The sequence below is a fragment of the Urocampus carinirostris genome, chromosome 6 (genome assembly GCF_059441175.1).
Source record: "Urocampus carinirostris isolate Australia breed hairy pipefish chromosome 6, RoL_Ucar_1.0, whole genome shotgun sequence".
Classification (NCBI taxonomy): domain Eukaryota; kingdom Metazoa; phylum Chordata; class Actinopteri; order Syngnathiformes; family Syngnathidae; genus Urocampus; species Urocampus carinirostris.
The window spans coordinates 1,516,687-1,536,382 of NC_142354.1; the positions used below are offsets into that span (position 1 = coordinate 1,516,687).

At 44.1% G+C, this 19,696-nt stretch overlaps 1 protein-coding gene across 1 annotated transcript; it reads right to left on the reverse strand.

Annotated features, from left to right (window-relative positions):
- Positions 1–11,361: 11,361 nt before the first annotated feature.
- On the reverse strand, positions 11,362–18,829 carry ppp1r15b (protein phosphatase 1, regulatory subunit 15B). Its single transcript, XM_088337419.1, has 2 exons — positions 16,686–18,829; positions 11,362–12,016 (listed from the first exon to the last, which is right to left on the reverse strand). Exons 1-2 carry the CDS (start codon positions 18,132–18,134, stop codon positions 11,825–11,827), a joined length of 1,641 nt encoding a protein of 546 aa, XP_088193545.1. The 5' UTR covers positions 18,135–18,829; the 3' UTR covers positions 11,362–11,824.
- Between the last annotated feature and the right edge of the window lie 867 nt (positions 18,830–19,696).

Consider the following 19,696-nt stretch of genomic DNA (forward strand, 5'->3'; position numbering starts at 1 on the left):
TGTGTGGCAGCAGCGCTAGGAGCTACTGTATTGTGTGACTGTATACGTGAGAAAATGCTATCAGCCAATGTATGTCCTATCTCCTGAATAACATTTGTCATCTGATCAGCTACACCCTCAGAAATGTCACTCGTGCTCTGATTAAACATGTTTCAAATATGTAAATGAGTCAAAATCACAAAATAAATCAGAAGCCTGCGTAACACGTCACTGTATAGCAATTTTAAATACTGTGAGCTGATGGCATCATGAAACAATGTGGCAGGTAGGACAGTCCTCGGTTCGGAGAGTTTGATAGAAGTCACGGGTCACGGCACCAATGTAACCGCGGTGTACGTGTCCCACCAAAGATCCACATTCACGCTGGACTGGATGATGAGGTTTTTATTATTACAGTTTCTGCAAATGGATGAGTCACAACATTAGCTTTTTCTGCTGGGTCAGATCTCTTTGATCTCTTTGTAGTACTCTGGTAAAACTGACAACAAAGCATATCAAAGAGCTTTCTTTTCACTTTACAGAAAATACATTTTAGAATATCACAATACATGTATAAATCTTTGCATTTTAACAAGATACTTTTAGCAAGAGATCGTATAGTGGATTTTTAACGTTTACAATGAAGTCAACATGTTTTTCTTTACTCTGAATTTTAACCAACATCATCCTTTTTTTTAATGTATATGAAAAATAGGAATAAAAACAATAATGAGTATAAAAATGGGTACAATTTACCTGCAAATGGATGAGTCACAACATTAGCTTTTTCTGCTGGGTCAGATCTCTTTGATCTCTACAAGGGGAATTAATATTTAGTAAAACAGAAACAAAACGAAAATAAACCTAAACAGCTTGACAATATCAATCACATTACTATGCATGTTGAGAGATTTGTCAGCTGGGGTTATAAAGTTTAAAATTAACTTATTTTGTGGAGCACCAAAAGATATGTCTTACCTTTGTAGTACTCTGGTAAAACTGACAACAAACCCCACCTCCTGGTCACATGTTAGAAGCCAAAACCAAACCCCACCCCATACCAGCAGATGGCACTGTTGGACTCAGCATTGCAGGACATTTACCAAAAACTATACACATATTTTAGCAGGAATTTCAATAAAATAAAAGTTATTATCACACCCGTTACATATATATATAAATATATATATATATATATATATATATATATACAGCAGCACGGCGGCGCTTGTGCGGCACAGTTCATGTCATGGGAACCTGTCGTGGGTTCAAATCCAGCTCCAGACTTCCTGTGCGGAGTTTGTATGTTCTCCCCGTGCTTGCGTGGGTTTCCTCCGGGCACTCCGGTTTCCTCCCACGTTCCAAAAGCATGCATTTCAGGTGAATTGGCCGGTCCAAATTGTCCCTAGGTGTGAATGAGCGAATGCGTTGTCTGTCCCCGTGTGCCCTGCGATTGGCTGGCAACCAGTTCAGGGTGTCCCCTGCCCACTGCCCGGAGATGGCTGGGATGGGCTCCAGCCCCCCCGCGACCCTAATGAGGATAAGCGGTACGGCTGATGAGATGAGATGAGATATATATATATATATATATATATATATTTGAAAAAACAATAAAAGTCTTTCACGGTCGCCGATGAAAACATTGAGTGTTGTCAAAGTGGAAGTGAAGGGTCGTTCGCGAACGAGACGGCTCTTTGAACTGCACGAGAGCTGGTTCCCCATCAATAAGGAGCCGGCTTATTTCTCTGTCTCACTCTGTTTTTATACATCTTTCTATTTATTTCTGTGCCTCTCTTTATATTTCTTTATCTCTTTCTTTCAATCTTTATGTCTCTTTCTTTCTCTCTCTCTCACCCAATATTTTTGTTTCTTTGTATATATATTTCTTTCTGTCTTTCTCATCCTTTCTGTCTATATTTCTTTGACTTTCTTTCTCTCTTTTCTCACTGTCTATCCTTCTGTTTTTCTTTTTTTGTATCCATCCATTCATTGTCTTCCGCTTATCCAAGGTCGGGTCGCGGGGGCAGCAGCGTTAAAAGGGAAGCCCAGACGTCCCTATCCCCAGCAACCTCCTCCAGCTCATCCGACAGGACCTTTCGGCTCAGCTCCCTCTTCACCACGACGGACCGGTACAGGGTCCGAATGACGGCAGACGCTGCACCGACCCGTCTGTCGATCTCCCGTTCCATCCTACCCTCACTCGTGAACAAGACCCTAAGATACTCCTCCACTTGGGGCAAGACCTCCTCCCCGACCCGGAGGGAGCATACCACCCTTTTCCGACTGAGAACCATGGCCTCGGACTTGGAGGAGCTGATCCTCATCCCGGCCGCTTCGCACTCGGCTGCGAATCGCTCCAGCGAGAGCTGAAGATCACGGCCTGAGGAAGCCAACAGCACCACGTCATCTGCAAAAAAGCAGTGACGCAATGCTGAGGCCCCCAGACCGGACTCCATCCCCGCCAAGGCTGCGCCTAGAAATTCTGTCCATAAAAATTATGAACAGAATCGGTGACAAAGGGCAGCCCTGGCGGAGTCCAACCCTCACCGGGAACGAATCCAACTTACTGCCGGCAATGCGGACCAGTCTCTGGCACCGGGCATACAGGGACCGCACAGCCCGGATAAGACTGTGCGGTACCCCATATTCCCGAAGCACCCCCCATAGGGCCTCCCGAGGAACACGGTCGAATGCCTTCTCCAAGTCCACAAAACACATGTAGACCGGACAGGCAAACTCCCATGCACCCTCAAAGACCCTGCAGAGTGTATAGAGCTGGTCCAGTGTTCCACGGCCAGGACGAAAACCACACTCAGCCCAACCCAGAGTCCTCAGGCTCTGCTTCCCCAGAGGAAGACGTGTCGGTGGGATTGAGGAGGTCTTCGAAGTACTCCACCCACCAATTCACAACGTCCCGGGTCGAGGTCAGCAGCGCCCCATCAGCACTATACACAGTGTCAATGGCAAACCGCTTCCCCCCCCCTAAGACGGTGGTGGACCAGAATTTCCTCGAAGCCGTTCGGAAGTCGGCTTCCATGGCCTCGCCAAACTCCTCCCATGCCCGAATTTTTGCCTCGGCAACTGCCGAAGCCGCATTCCGCTTGGCCAGCAGATACCCGCCAGCTGCTTCCAGAGTCCCACAGGCCAGGAAGGCCCGATAAGACTCCTTCTTCAGCTTGACGGCGTCCCTCACCGCCGGTGACCACCAACGCGTCTGAGGGTTGCCGCCGCGGTAGGCACCGACGACCTTACGGCCACAGCTCCGATCAGCTGCTTCGACAATGGAGGTGCGGAACATGGTCCACTCGGACTCAATGTCCCCCTCCTCCCTTGGGACATGGGCAAAGTTCTGCCGGAGGTGTGAATTGAAACTTCTTCTGACAGGAGATTCTGCCAGCCGTTCCCAACAGACCCTCACAACACGCTTGGGTCTGCCGGGTCAGGCCGGCATCTTCCCCCACCATTGAAGCCAACTCACCACCAGGTGGTCATCAGTTGACAGCTCCGCCCCTCTCTTCACCCGAGTGTCCAGAACATGCGGCCGCAGGTCAGACGAAACGACGACAAAGTCGATCATCGAACTACGGCCTAGGGTGTCCTGGTGCCAAGTGCACATATGGACACCCATATGTCTGAACATGGTGTTCATTATGGACAAACCATGGCGGGCACAGAGGTCCAATAACGAAACACCACTCCGGTTCAGGTCTTCCCAATCACGCCCCTCCAGGTCTCACTGTCATTGCCCACGTCCCAGCAGTACAAGGGAGTTCCCAGGGGGCGCACTCTCAAGCACACCCTCTAAGGACTCCAAGAAGGGTGGGTACTCCGAACTGCTATTTGGTGCATAAGCACAAACAACAGTTAGGACCCGTCCCCCCACCCGAAGGCGGAGGGAGGCTACCCTCTCGTCTCCTGGGGTGAACCCCAACGTACAGGCGCCGAGCCGTGGAGCAATTAATATGCCCACGCTCTGCGCCTCTCACCACGGGAAACTCCAGAGTGGAAGAGAGTCCAACCCCTCTCGAGAGGACTGGTACCACAGCCCAAGCCGTGCGTAGAGGTGAGTCCGACTATATCTAGTCGGAATTTCTCAACCTCACGCACAAACTCGGGCTCCTTCCCTGCCAGAGAGGTAACGTTCCATGTCCCAAAAGCCAGTTTCTGTAGAATAGATAGAATAGAATAGAATATACCTTTATTGTCATTGTTACAAATGGGCTAACATATTGTGACAACGAAATTGGGCATGACACTCCAGTTTTACACATAGTGAGGGTATGAGCAAGAAGATAAAGGAACAGAGAAGATAATGTTATAAAACAAGGGGAATAAGGCTATAGTTATAATTTACATGGTATTTACACAACAATGTCAGCATGTGGGATGTTACATACAGGGTTGTCGTGATAACGTTGTATCGTAACGGTTGTGCAATATTGCATTTGGTGCAAAGTCATCATGGTGCAAAAATAGTCCGCATATACATTGGTGCAAGCATAGACATCATAGTGCAAAAAAAGGAAATGGTCAGACATTGTGCAATTTGAGCATTAAACGTAGTGCAGTCGACATGTGCAAGAACAAGACTTGAGTAACATTATATTCGTATGAGGTAGTGTTGGCACGAGTTTTCAGTTTTTGTGCGGTGTCTGTTGAGCAGTGAACAAACATAGTGCAGACAGCATGTACGTGAGTACCATTTTACATACGTGTGAGGTATTATTTTTTTTTATTTTTTTTTTTTTTTTTTTTGCAACAGTTTTCAGTTGTTTGTGCGGTGTCTGTTTAGGGTGGTAATGGCTGTGGGGAAGAAACTGTCTCTGAGTCTGTTCGTTTTTGCTTTGTGTGACCTGTAGCGCTTGCCGGAAGGCAGCAGGTCGAAGAGATGGTGGCCGGGGTGAGAAAAGTCCTTGACGATGTTTTCTGCTCTGCTGAGGTAGCGAGAGCAGGCAATGTCCTCCAGACTGGGCAGAGAGCAGCCGACGATTCTCTGGGCTGTTTTTATGATCCTCTGGAGCTTTTTCCTGTCTGCTGCTGTGCACCCCGCATACCACACCGTGATGCAGTATGTTAGGATGCTCTCCACTGTGGCTTTGTAGAAAGACACCTGCAGCTGCTGTTTTAGGTTATTTTTCCTGAGCAATCTCAGGAAGTGCAGTCGCTGCTGGGCCTTCCCTACCACCGCTCTGGTGTTTGCAGACCAGGAGAGGTCGTCGGAGATGTGCACGCCCAGAAATTTGAACGAGTGGACTCTCTCTACGCAGTCTCCTTTTATGATGAGTGGTGCTGGATTCCTGCCATTCCTTCTGAAATCCAGAATCAGTTCTTTTGTTTTTGTTGTGTTCAATATGAGGTGGTTTTCCGAGCACCACGTTGAAAGTGACTCAACCTCATCCCTGTATGCCGCCTCGTCCCCTTCAGAGATGAGGCCGATCAAGGTGGTATCGTCAGCAAACTTAATAATAGTGTTTGTGGGGTGGGTCGGTGAGCAGTCGGAGCTGTAGAGGGTGAAAAGCAGGGGGCTCAGTGCACAACCTTGGGGGGAGCCAGTGTTCAGTGTTAGGGTGGGAGAGACGTGGGTACCGAGTTTCACCGACTGTGGGCGGTTGGAGAGGAAGTCCATTATCCAGTGGCAGATGGAGGGAGAGAGTCCTAGGTGTGCAAGTTTCTCCACCAGGATCTCCGGGATAATGGTGTTGAAGGCTGAGCTGAAGTCCAGGAAGAGCATTCTGACGTAGCTCCCCCGGTGGTCCAGGTGTTTCAGCACGGTGTGAAGTGCTGTGTTTATGGCGTCGTCAGTGGAGCGGTTTGCCCTGTAGGCAAACTGGTGGGGGTCCAGTGTGAGTGGCAGGGAGTTTTTGATGTGCCGGGACACTAACCTCTCGAAGCACTTCATGACCACAGGCGTGAGAGCTACAGGCCTGTAGTCGTTGAGGCTTTCCACTGCTGACTTTTTGGGGACGGGAATGATGGTGGAGGTTTTGAGGCAAGGTGGGACGGTCGCCTGTGACAGGGACCGGTTGAAGATGGTGGTGAAGACCCCAGCCAGCGGATTGGAACAGTCCCTGAGTACCCTCCCTGGTACTCCATCCGGGCCAGTTGCCTTCCTGGGGTTTATGGTATTCAGCGCACGCCTGACTTCGTGCTCCTGAAATGTGAGGGAGTTGCTGCTGGTTGTTGATGGGTGTGATGTGGCTGTATGTGGCCTACCAGCTTCAAAGCGAGCGAAGAACTGATTAAGGTCCTCAGCTAGTGAAGCCTCAGCCTCAACAGTTGCCAGGTTGTGGCCTCTGAAGTTGGTGATGTGTTGGAGGCCCTGCCACATCCTCCTCGGGTCATTTCCAGCGAAGAGGTGCTCGATCCTTCTTGTGTAGGCTGATTTTGCTTCCTTGATGCCTCTCTTCAGGTCAGCCCTGGCCACCCCGTAAAGAGCCTTGTCTCCAGACCTGAAGGCGGTGTTGCGGTGTTTGAGGAGGGTGCGCACCTCGCTGGTCATCCAGGGTTTTTGATTTGGGTAGTTTTTGACTTTTTTATATTCAGATTCAGATTCAGATTTAGATTCAGATCTACTTTATTGTCATTCTAGTACACGTGTATACAGAACGAAATGTCGATGCATCTGACCCCCACAGTTTCCTTGAATGTACAGATATAAATAAAGTTGTATTGTAATTGGCTACGTATAGTATTTTACCATAGTGCCGATAGTGCAAGAAGAGTAGCTAACCAGATGTGCAAAATGGGCAGTCAGGTTAACAAGTCAGGTACACAGTAACATTAACACTGTAACAATAACGCTGTAATTACCATAGTGCAGAGAGCAATGTGCAATGAGTGGCAAGCTATAAAAAACTGCCAGTAGTGCAAAAAGTCAGATTAGCAGCCGTTTAGATTTAAGTTAACTATATGTTAGATTGACCATTTAACAGTCTAATGGCCATGGGGACTAGATTATTGCGGAGCCTGGTGGTCCTGCACCGCACACTGCAGAACCTTTTCCCAGAGGCTAGCAGAGTGAACAGTCCATGATGGGGGTGAGAGGGGTCCCCGGTAATGTTCTTAGCATGGGATAGGCAGCGCTTCTGGCCGATGTCCTGAATGGAGGGAAGTGTAGTCCCGATTATTTTCTCTGCTGTGTTATATACTGTGACTTCATCCGTGCAGTAACGGATGTAGGATAAAACAGTGTCAGTGAATTTCTGGAGGTCATGGTGTTCAAATACCTCCCAGCAAGTTTGATCAAAACAGTCCTGCAGCTTGGAGAGGGCTCCCTCAGGCCACGTTTGTATTGTCCTCGTTACAGGTTTTGTTTTCCTTCGGATGGGGGTGTATGAGGGGGTAAGGGATAGGCATATGTGATCCGAATTTACTAGGTGGGGGAGGGGGGAAGCTTTGTATGCGTTTTTGATGTTGCTGTAAACGCGGTCCAAAGTTTTTTCACCCCTTGTTGCACAGTTCACATGTTGATAGAATTTTGGAAGAACAGTCCTTAAACATGCATTATTAAAGTCGCCAGCGATAATGAAAGCTCCGTCGGGGTGTGCAAGCTGTTGAATGTTTATGGCAGCGAGTAGAAGGTTTAGCGCTGTGCTAGCGTTAGCATCCGGAGGAATGTAAACAGCTATCACAATGAGCACAGTTAGCTCTCGCGGTATATAGAATGGTCTACACGATACCGCGAGAAACTCTAGATCGGGCGAGCAGTGTGCATCAATAATTCTGCTGTTATTGCACCACGCATTATGTACGTAAATGCATAGTCCCCCACCTCTTTTTTTGCCGGAGTCTTCGTTGCGGTCGTATCGGTGTAGCGTGCGTCCTGCAGCGTCGGGGATCCGCGGGTCAAGCCATGACTCCGTGATCACAAAAATATTGCTATTCCGTGCAAAGCTGTTGGTAGCTATCCGCAGCTCAAGCTCACTGATTTTGTGTACGATGGATCTGGCGTTGGTCAGGAAGATACTCGGAAGCGCTTGTCGGTGTGGTCGTCTTTTTAGCTTCTTCGCTAGGCCTCCCCGAGAGCCTCGTTTTTGTTTACGTTCCCTCCGCCGTCTTCGTCGCTTGTTGGGCGGGCAGGTAACCCAGGGAGACCCCGGTGGTCTTCGTATGTCCTTTGGAATGTTGTTGTTGGTGTTGTAATCGTGAAAAGAGTCGAAATCTAATCTTAGACCCAGGTTAATAAGTTCCTGGCGACTTAAGGTGATAGTTGCCGAACAGGTATTTATCAAAGAAAAGATAAGAGATAAAAGAACACTTAAAGTAAAAAGATTTACTGGAGAGACACGTGAAGCCGCTGCGTGTAGTCGCGCCGCCCAAGGACCCCTCCCTTGGCCGCTACCCAGCTCTCTGTGCACCCCACCCCTTTGGCCCCTCCTACAGGTGGTGAGCCCATAGGAAGAGGGTCCCACGTCGTCCCTTCGGGCTGTGCCCGGCCAGCCCCCGTGGGTAAGGGTCCGGCCACCAGGCGCTCGCCAGCGGACCCCACCTCCAGGCCTGGCTCCAGAAGGGGACCCCGATAACCCGCGTCCGGGCGAGGGAAATCGAGGACCAAAGTTTTGTGTCATCATAAGGGGTCTTCTGATCTGTGTTTTGTCTGGCCACTAACCTTTTTTTGTATCTCCATCTTTCTTTTTCTCTCCCTCTATCTGTTTTACATATATATTAATTTATTTTTACATATTTCAATAATTTCTCCCAGCGGTCTGAAATTTTCATCGTAGGTGCCTGTCCACTCTAAGAGAAATATACTAAAAAGAAAAATTCAGAAATTACAAGGCATGATTTTTTAACGATTTATTTGTGTAATAAAGCTGCAAATAAGTATTCGAAGACCTGGGAAAATGAATGGTAATATTTTGTACAGTAGCCTTTGTTTGCTATTACAGAGGTCCAACGTTTCCTGTAGTCTTTAACCAGGTTTGCACACACTGCTGGGGGGATCTTGACCCACTCCTCCACACAGATCTTCTCTAGATCAGTCGGGTTCTGGGCTGTCACTGAGAAACACAGAGTTTGAGCTCCCTCCAATGATTTCCGATTGGGTTCAGGTCTGGAGAATGGCTGGGCCATGCTAGAACCTTGATATGCTTCTTAAGGAGCCACTCCTTGGTCTTCCTGGCTGTGTGCTTTGCCTTGCTGTCATGTTGGAAGACCCAGCCACGACTCCATCTTTAATGCTCTGACTGAGGGAAGGTGGTTGATTTCTAAAATCTCACAATACACAGCCCCAGTCATCCTCTCTTTAATGCAGTGCACTCGTCCTGTCCTATGTGCAGAAAAACAAAGGATGCTACCACCCCCATGCTTCACTGTAGGGATGGTGTTCTTCAGATTGTATTCTTCAGTCTTTCCTCCTAACACGGTGAGTGGAATTATGACTAAAAAGTTCTATTTTGGTCTCATCTGACCACAACACTTTCTCCCAGGACTCCTCTGTACCATTCAAATGGTCTTATGCAAACTTAAGACGGGCCTTGACATATGCTGGTTTAAGAAGGGGAACCTTTTGTGCCATGCATGATTTAAAATCATGACGTCTTAGTGCAGGGGTGTCAAACTCATTTTAACTCGGGGGCCACACGATAGAACAAACATTCTGTCGGGAGGCGGACTAGTAGATTGAAAAGAAACAAAAAAGAGAGATAAAGAAATAAAAGAAAGAGGGAGGGAAAAGAAGGGAGAGGGTGGGACAAAGAGAGGGAGAGAGCGTGAGAAACAAGAGAGATAAAAAGAGAAGACGTGAGAGAGGGGGAAAGAAAGGGAGAGGAAGAAAGAAATTCAAAGAGAAATAGAAAGACAGGAGAGAATAGATAAAAGAAAGCACAAAGAGTAGGAAGAGAGAAAGAGAAAAGAGAGAAAAGGAAAAAATGAAGCACAAGAAGTTATAAAGACAGAGAAAGAGACAGAGCAACGAAGGAAGAGAAAAAGAGACACAAAGAGTGAAAGAGACAGAGACTGGGAGAAAAGGTGTGGAAAGAGAGAGAAATACAAGTACAGCATTTGTGAGAGGCATCTGGCTTTGGCAACATCAACTTGACATATTTCAACCTGCAGCTTGTTTTTCTCTTGCGCTTCTCTGAGTGTTCCCGCAGGCCGGATTCAATCCCTTAGCGGGCCTGATCTGGCCCGCGGGCCGCCTGTTTGGCACCTGTGTCTTAGTGTATTACCTACAGTAACCTTAGAAACGGTGGTCCCAGCTCTTTTCAGGTCATTGACCAACTCCTGTCGTGTTGTTCCGGGCTGATTCTTCACGTTTCTTAAAATCATTGAGACCCCACAAGGTAATATCTTGCATGGGGCTCTACTTCGATTGAGATTGACCGTCATGTTTAGCTTCTGCCATTTTGTAATGATTGCTCCAAAAGTAGACCTTTTTTCACCAAGCTACTTGGCAATTGCTCTTTACCCCTTTCCAGCCTTGTGGAGGTGTACAATTTTGTCTCTGGTGTCTTTGGACAGCTCTTTGGTCTTTGCCATGTTACAGGCTCACTGATTGTATAGGGTGGACAGGTGTCTTTATGCAGCTAACAACATCAAATAAGTGCATCTGATTCAAAATGATACATGGAGTGCAGGTGGACTTCTAATGGGTGAACTAACAGGTCTTTCAGGGTCAGAATTCTAGATGATACACAGGTGTTGAAATATTTATTTGCTGCTGTATCACACAAATAAATTGTTTAAAAAAAACATGCATTGTGATTTTTTTAGTTTATCTCTCTTCATGCACCTACGATGAAAATATCAGACCTCTCCATTTCTAATTGGGAGAAATAGCAATACAGCAGGGTGTTGAAATACTTATTTTATTCACTGTACATGTATAAGTGTGTGTGTGTCTTTCTCAATCTTCTTTTCTATCTTTCTATATTTCTAGCTTTTTCTCAAAATTTCTCCTTTGCTCTTTCTTTATAAATCTTTTTCTGTCTTGATGTTTTGCTTTCTTTATATCTCTATATTTTTTTTCCTTCTCTCTCACTGTTTTTATATATCTGTCTTTTTCTTTATATTTCTCTTTATACCTCTTTATCAACCCCCCCTTTCTCTATATATCTTGCTATTTCGTTCTATCTTTTTCTATTCCAGCTTTTTATATTTCTCTATGTATGTACTTCTTTTTTAGATATTTTCCCCCAGTCTTTCCATCTTCTAGTCTAAACTTTTACTATCTATCTTTTTTCCTGTCCATATTTCTTTGCTTTTTTTATATTTCCATCTTTCTCTTTGTTTCTTTTTCTTTATTTCAATGTTTTTTTTCTACCTCTATATTTTTCTCTCTATATATCTTATTTCTGTCTTTCCATTGTCACAACCCAAATTATTATATAATTGTCAGCTTCCTTCAAGCAGTCAATGATGCTCAACGACAACCAAGGCAGGTCCAGTCAACCAATTGAATATTTTAGTGATAACATGCGCAAACAATGGCATCATGACGTTCTCATTAGGTTAGCACAGGCTTACAAAAATAGAAGCATTTGTGTAAAATAAAAATAAAAAATCCCCAATTTATAGTCTTGAATTCTGGTCTTTAGAACCCCAAAAAAGTCTCAGTGCTGTTCGGCAGTGCATCTTAATAGTGATAGTGTTGAAACAAAAATCTAATCAATTATCTAATCAACACTTACACCGCTCTTCCAAATTAAAAACCCACAGACCTGTATACTTGACAAAGAACTGTGAACACATCTTTCATGAATGAGAAAATGTCTCAATACTTTTAAGCACGTCTCTTTGGCTCCACACTGATCATAGTTCCACGTAGATAAAAAAAAAAAAAAAAAAAAACTAATTCAGTTCGTTTTGTTTGAGTTGGAATTTCACGGCTTGTATTCCGAGGGGCTTAGTCGAGGCCGTTGATGCGTCGGTAAACTTGGTGCCGATGCTCAGGTTCCAGGCAGTAGGCCACACTTTGCTCAATTTCCCGACAGCGGCGCAAGAAACGGCTCCTATCTCGTGCCAGCTCCTCCCAGGGCCCCTTACGGTCTTCCTGCTCAGGCGCGTGGAACTCCTCCACCACATCGCTGAAACGAACCTTAAAAAAAAAGTGTTAGAAAGGAAAGACCTACACAGTGGGTGGAAGAACTTAACTATTATATTTCTGGGCTAATGGCGTCATATAGAGGTTTTTGAGTTTTCCCTTGCCCTCAAGTAGGTTTTAGATCAGGGGATTGTGTAATAATTGTCTGTAGTTTGCAGTAATCTGTGGTGAACATGACTTGAATTGATTTATGAGGAAAACCTGGAATATGACAGTATTACAACTTGTCTTTCTCTCTTTTTAAAGATTTTGAGTAATAACAACCCATGGGGCCATGTTTGACACCACTTATGCATCCAAGGTTTGATACTAGACAAGGCCGTTAGACTGTTGAGAAGCAGAGATTTGTCAAAGATGTTACCAGTCACTGGTCTTTTTTGGAGTCTCCTATGGCCACTTTTGAAAACCCCTAGACATACTATTAGTAAAATGTGTAAAGTAAAATAATTAGTTTTTCAGGTTGTGATCAACTTTGGCCTGCAAAAAGGTAAGGCTTAACGCTATTGTCAAGAGATAGACTTCAATTTCTGTATGTTTCAATTCAGATCATTTAATGTTAGTAGCACTTGCAGGGATTATTTGGGCAAAACTTCAAAGTGTTGCTTTTCAAAAGAGACGAAAACTGTCCAGATTCTCCAAACGGTTCAACATTGAGTTTGGGTATGTCTTGGATTGAGATTTCAGGTGAATTTTACAGACTTGTTAAGGGGTTAAATATAGCTAAAACACCGCTCTGTTCAGGAGTCCTTCGTTAGGATTACACAATTGCACTGTCACATCGCAATGTTGATGACATTAATCGGTTAATCGTGCTGCCCTACTGTTGGTTGGATCCCTTAACCACCAGGGTTGTAGGGCACCATTTCCTGTGGTGTGTCTTGGGCAGGTACAAGCCTGGTGACGCCCATCGGCTGTACGGTGCAAAATAATAAATTCAACAAAATATACTGCAAAATGTAGGAAAGGGGTCGGCAACCCAAATTGTTGAAAAAGCTGTATTGGACCCCAAATAAATAAATAAAACATATGTTTGGAGCCGCAAAAAAAAAAGAACGCTTTATATACTGTAAGCCTTATAAAGAAGGCAAGACATACTGTCTACAGATACATACCGTGTATCTATTCATTGGAAAACGTTTAGAATGTCTGTTCCATGTTTGTCCTAAAGAAACCATATAATTTTCCATTATCAAACATTATTTTGAAAAAAGCGCCTGGGGGCCATTAGGCAGGGTTCGTATACCCTTTTAATTGCCAAATTCAAGCACTTTCTAGGATTTTAAAAGCCCATTTCCCCAGTGCTATTAAAAGAAAAAAAATCAGCGCCGATCAAAAGAACAGGAGCCTAAACCTTAGTATTGAACCCTAAGATTCACCCAACCTTATTTTGAAACCCTAAAATTAAAACCCTAACTTGCAGCACAAACCCTAGCAACTCACCCATAACCCTGATGCAAACTGTAACCCTAGCTTTAGACCTATTTTGGAACCCTATATTCAGTTTTGAACCATAATATAGAGCTCAAACTTTAGTTCCTAGCCCTCCACCGAACCCAAGCTGTAACCTTAGCCCAAACCCCGTTTCAAACCGCAACCCTACGACTGCATGTGTGAACCCTACATTTAGTTTAAACCACTAATATGAAGCTCAAACTGTAATTCCTAACCCTACACCTATCCCTAGCTGTAACCTTAGCCCTAACCCCGTTTCAAACTGTAACCCTAGCCCTAAACCTAATTTAGAACATTAATATGGAGCTAAAACTATACTTCCTATTCCGACACTCAAGTCTAGCTGTAACCCTTGCCCCAACCCCATTTCATAACCCTAAATTCAGTTTAATACTCTAATAAGGAGCCTAAACCATAGTATCCAACCCTAGTCCCTATGCTTTTTTGGAACCATAAAATACATCCAAACCACTTATTTAAAGCCCAAACCCTGGCTCCAAACCCTAAGAAATATGTCAACAATTTCATGCTTTTACAAGCACTAAAATTTAAGCACTTTTGAAACTTTGAAAACACAACCTTAAAATTAAAGTATATTCAAGGATTTCAAGCATTGTACGAACCCTGTAGTAGGGAGCCACAATGAGCTGCATGCAGCTCCAAAGCCACTTGTTCCTAACCACAGTGTAGGAGTTAGGGCAGGGTAGTCAAACAGATCAGGCCTGGCAACGGATTTGATACGAATCGAAAGACAATGTTGAGAGAAGCACAAGAGAAAAATGAGCCAAAACACGCAAGAGCTAGTTTTAAATATGTCTACTGTACATGATTCAGATTGAATCGTTTCTTGTACATGATTCAATTGTTTGTTTGTTTGTACATGATTCAAATTGAATCGTTTCTCCGGCGCCGTCACGAATGGCAGCCACTCCAGCAGCTCCCGTGTTATTTTCGATTGTTCTCAGTTATTTTCGATTGTTCTCAGCTTAGAGATGCTGCTGGAAAAGTGAATTTCCCTTCGGGGATGAATAAAGTATCTATCTATCTATCTATCTACTGGACATCACCAAAGCCAGGTGCCACTATCAAAGCCAACTACTCACTGAGGCTGTATTGACTATCATTGATAAACCAGTGACATATACGAAACCCATTTCAATGTTATTTTAATTAAAAATCAGATACAAAAAATATAAAATTAAAATATTACCACTAAGGCGTATTTGCAGAAGTTTAAAAGGACAGTGTGTAATACTCAGTGCCTCCTAGTGCTCCAAAAAACTTCCAGTAGAAAAAAAAAATTTAATCCTAGAGAATAATACATAAACTATCATACCAATGCAAATTTTTTATGAAAAAAAACATAGGTGGAGAAATTTACCTAGAAGTCGCCGCCATGTTTTTTTGGGTTCATGCTGGGTTTTCGTTTACATTAGTCAACAGTGCCATTCAAAATTACAAAGATTACACAAATAGGGCTTTAAAGAAGCTTAAGCTCATTTCCCTGGTAGATATGATACCAAAATGCGGAGTTCCCATAATTAGGTAAAAACATTTTTATAGCAAACAGAAAGTAAAGACTTTTAAAATCATTTAAGCCCTTATGTGTCAGATTTGACCACTAGGTGAAACTGTGTTGTCTAGTATGAGCGAGGGCCAGAGATACACTGTTTGCCTAGTCTTCAAATAAATATTGTTTGCTTTTGTACTGTAAAGTTTTCTTGTACCACTAGGAGGCAATATATTACACACTGTTGCTTTAATTCATCATAAAAATCAGTGTTGTGTATGCTATTTTTGTCACTTTTCAGTTTGAATGCATTTCCTTGAGTTGAATAAACCGAGGAAATGAATCCAATTGTTTTTAAACAAATGCACAGTTGATAAACACTACAAGGGATTAAATCTCAGTAAAGAAAAAAAAACCTCAATCGTTTTGTAATAAAAATCTTACACCAACCTCCAACCTTTTTCAAGTCGAGAGCTCCCTTTTGTTAGTACTTAGCGGAACGAGCACCCATCTGAAAATGCATTTTTTTACATAGCAACTTAGTTAGATGGCTTGCTAAATAGCCTAAAGTGCCAAAAAGCATTTCTGCATGTTTGTTGCTAGCTGTCTGTTTAGCCCCATAAAATTATTTTCTCCAGGTCGTCGACCAACTTAACATGTGATTCACATCTTTTTCCAGAAATTGCGGGTTTTGTTTTACCCCGCTTTAGCCCACACAAGCCTGTAAATGCTAAAAAGGACCCATCTCCTTTACTTCCGAATAACTTTAGCCAATAAGTGACCAGTTCAAATGATAATTGTCATATTGGTTAGGAAATGAAACGGCGGTACATATATCCCAGCATGCACTGCGCATTATTTTTACGGGGTAAAATCGAGTTGGTGGCTGCTTACCGCAGTTGCCAGACCTGTTGCGACTCAAAATTGATCCATATATATATATATATATATATATATATATATATATATAAGGTGCACCATTTTGAAAAAAATAAGGCTTTTAGGTGCACTATATTGTTTACTGCTGACTGTTATTTTATTATATTGTTTACTGTGTATTTTTGTTGCACTTCCAAGTGTAAGATACATTGATTGCTGGTGCAATAAAAATTACAAGGTTCTATAACACAACTACCTGTCTGTTCTTTTCAATTGACTTGAATGCTGCTCAGAAAGTTGCAAATTCTTTGACATAAAACTTATTTTTACAGTAACAGAAATAGTTACTTCCCCTGGTAACTAGTTACTTTTCCTGTAGAGTCTCAAACTCAATCAACTTGGGGCCTGCAGAACTAAGTCCTGGTGAAGTTGGGCCAAATCGGGTTTCCCACAAAAAAAGTTCTAATATAAACAAGACATTATATATATATATATATATATTGGTTTTTTTTTCCTTACACAAAAAAAAATCACCTAGAGTTTCTGTGAATAGTATTTGGCTTGTTATATTCAGGACTACAGCGAAATAATACACACTGTCCCTTTAACTTTCATATTAAGGAGGGGGCTTCAAACAGTCATCTTGAGGGCCGCGAGTGTTTGAGACACCTGCTATAGGAGTAACTCAGTTACTTTATGAAAGAAGTAGTGAGTAACTAAAACCAATTACTTTTTTAAAGTAATGTGCAATACACTGATAATCATGTTAGCTAGCCTTATTAAAAACAGCAAATAAATTGAAAACTCAGAATTTAAGCATACCTTTTTGGCAGAGGTAAAAAGATGAGCAAAGTCACTTTCAATCATATCAGAAGTGAGGGTCTTCTTCACCACCTGGGGTGGGGTCTGTGCTTTCCCAGTGATGAGTGGTGCCCGGAAATTCAAAGGACTGTAAGGGTCCGATGGGTTAAACAAAGCCAGAAGGAGAAGGTTTTCTGCCTCATTTGCCTCATCAAAGGATTCATCCCACGTTTCCTGATCTGAGGCTGACGATGAGGGCAACACAACAGCGGGTAAACTACGGGGTGCAGTGGGGCCAGTTTGAATTTGGGCACGGAAGTTCTGAGGGTTGTACGGGTCGTCATGGTGATCAAACGTCATGGGTAGAGGAGTCATCTCCTCGTCGTCAGAGGAGGACCAATCGGATGAAAAGTCGGACGAGATGGAGCTGTTGAAGTCGTCATCTTGGGCGCATTGGTCTGCATTCAATTTGCGGAGGTCATCACTAGACGGGCAGCCTATGATGAAGGCAATATTGATGTTACGGCACTGTGGCGCTGTTATCTTGGGCACATGTCCTATTTGCAAATGAGTGCCATGCGTCTCTCGTTGCTGGCTATCATTCGTGACTTGATTTGACAAACAGGTGAAATGCGGGGGCCTTACAACGCAGGGCACTTCGGATGCACAGAAGTCGTCACGTGATCCTGATTCATTAGTAGACAAGAGATTCTCTGCTTTCCTTTCCACCTCATTTGATGGCTCATCCTCAGAAACATGATCCACCTGCATCTTCTCTGTGACTCCTTCCCATACAGCACAATTTGCTGCATTTGTAGACTTGTCGTGCCAATTACTGCCACGTTCCTCTTCCAGGCTGTAGTAGCCATTGTCCTGGTCCGCCCCGCTACAATTCTGGATACCCTCAGGTCCTGCGTTTAATGCTTCCTCTTTGTGGACAGTTCCCAAAGTTTCGGCAGACAGGTTATGAGAGAGCAGGACATGGTGCTGATCTTTTGTTGAAGCAAAACTTTGTGGGCGAGTAAAGCAATCGTGTCCAAATTCATTGTGAGAGAGAGCAGCTGAGAGTAGTTCTCCATCCCGAGATGCAACCCAGTTCTCACTCATCTGCCCATCCTTCCAGGGACTCTGCAGGTCCCAAGACATGAAGGTAACAGAAGTCGTATCCTCTATATTGGAACAGTGTTGCGGTGAGCGTTCGGTGTTGCTGATCCACGACCAAACGGACCCGCGGGCCTTATGTTGGTTTAGAGGCATCCCATGGTCTAGAACCGCATCTTCCTTTCCCCCACTTAGTCTTGGAAAGTATTTGGAGACGAAAGCTAGCGTGGGCCTAGATAGCACAGAGAACAGCCTGAGCCACAAGCTTTCCTGGACAAGGAGGCCGCTTGAGGACGAGCCTCGGTCGGCTAGGGGAGAAAAGTTGCGGCCGTCTGCTAGCTGCCTTTCGCTTCTCACATTTTTAAACATGTTTGGCCCTCCGAGAGAATGTACATGTGCTGGGGTATTTCACTCTCTCACACAAAAAACAGTGAAGAAGTTCACAGGGTTTGTAATCTTACAACTTTGACGTCAAGTTGACACCTTTGGTCGATTTTTCGCTCCAACTGCCCAAAAAAAGTGTCCACAATTTTAACGTATCCAGCTCAGGTCGATTGCAGGAACGATTTACTCATTTGTACTGGCAACCCGCTTTTTGGCTCTGAAGACAATTTGGACACCCCAGAAAGAACACGGCGGCATTCTGAGCGCCCGGTGGCAGCTGCTGCTTCGGTTCCGTTCTACAGGACGACAAGCTCACAGGAGGCGGACACGGAAGGCGGGTCAAAAGGTAAGACCTCATCCGAGCCATGTTGGACGCCGAGACAACACCAAATTCTCCTTTCTGCTACGTTTACTTTCGTTCGGTTTGGCCGCCGTTACCAAAGGCCACGCTGCTAAATGACAAGCTCAAATTAATAAAAAAAACAATATAGAATCCCAATTGCGGTCAACAAAATTCTCTTGATATTATTTACGATTCAGAAAGTCGTTGTCCAAGCGATAATGGCGACCTTGGGGCAAAACTTTCGCCTTTCTGGCTTCCGCTCCGGGTACTAAGATTTCATCAGAAAATGCTAAGGGAGCGTCTGGAAATGCGAAGTAGGGGAAGGAAAATGTCAGAGCCGGGGAGTGTCGCGGTGTTACCCAATTGGACGACTGTATTCAGTTACGTAATAAGACATAGGATACTCAATAGAGGGCTCCGAGCTCTGTGCTAAAAACGAAGCCGTGTTACTATTTTTAGCACAGAGCTCGGAGCCCTCTATAGGCGATTGGAACAGCTAGCAACAACTGCATGTCCGAACAGTGGCAACTGCAACTGTCATCTCATAAATGCTTAGCACAGTCGTTTTTTCATGGTTCTGTTCCGCTGTATAACATTAATGATCATGATTTGCATGTTGTTACTGAACATAAGGCTCTGGGTGTCACTCTTACTTCAAACCTAAAGTTTATCACGCATATCGCCAAAATTACAAACAAAGCCAATAACAGCATCAAACATTTACAGACACTTTTACAACAAGAACCCAGCATTCTTAGTTCGAATGTTTTGCGTTTATGTTAAATCCAAGTTAGAATATAATAGCGTTGTGTGGAACCCTTACTTACTCAAGGACATTAACCTACTGGAAGGAGTTCAACGTCGGTATACGAAGCGGATACCTGGGATGCACAACTTGTCATATCCGGAAAGACTACAAAGACTGAACTTGGACTTTTTGGAGCTCCGCAGAATTCGATTTGATTTATTTTTTGTGTTCAAAGTACTGCATGGAATGATCGATGTGCCTTTTGACCATTTTTTTGAGTTCTGTCGTGTTGATGGTTTACGTGGTCACAGATATAAGTTACAGGTGCCTAGACCTACCAGCAACTTGCATGGAAACTTTATTTCTTTCAGGATACCAAAAATTTGGAATTTTTTGCCTGACCGGGTTATTAGTGCAAATACGGTGCAAACCTTTAAGCAAAGGTTGGCAGAAATA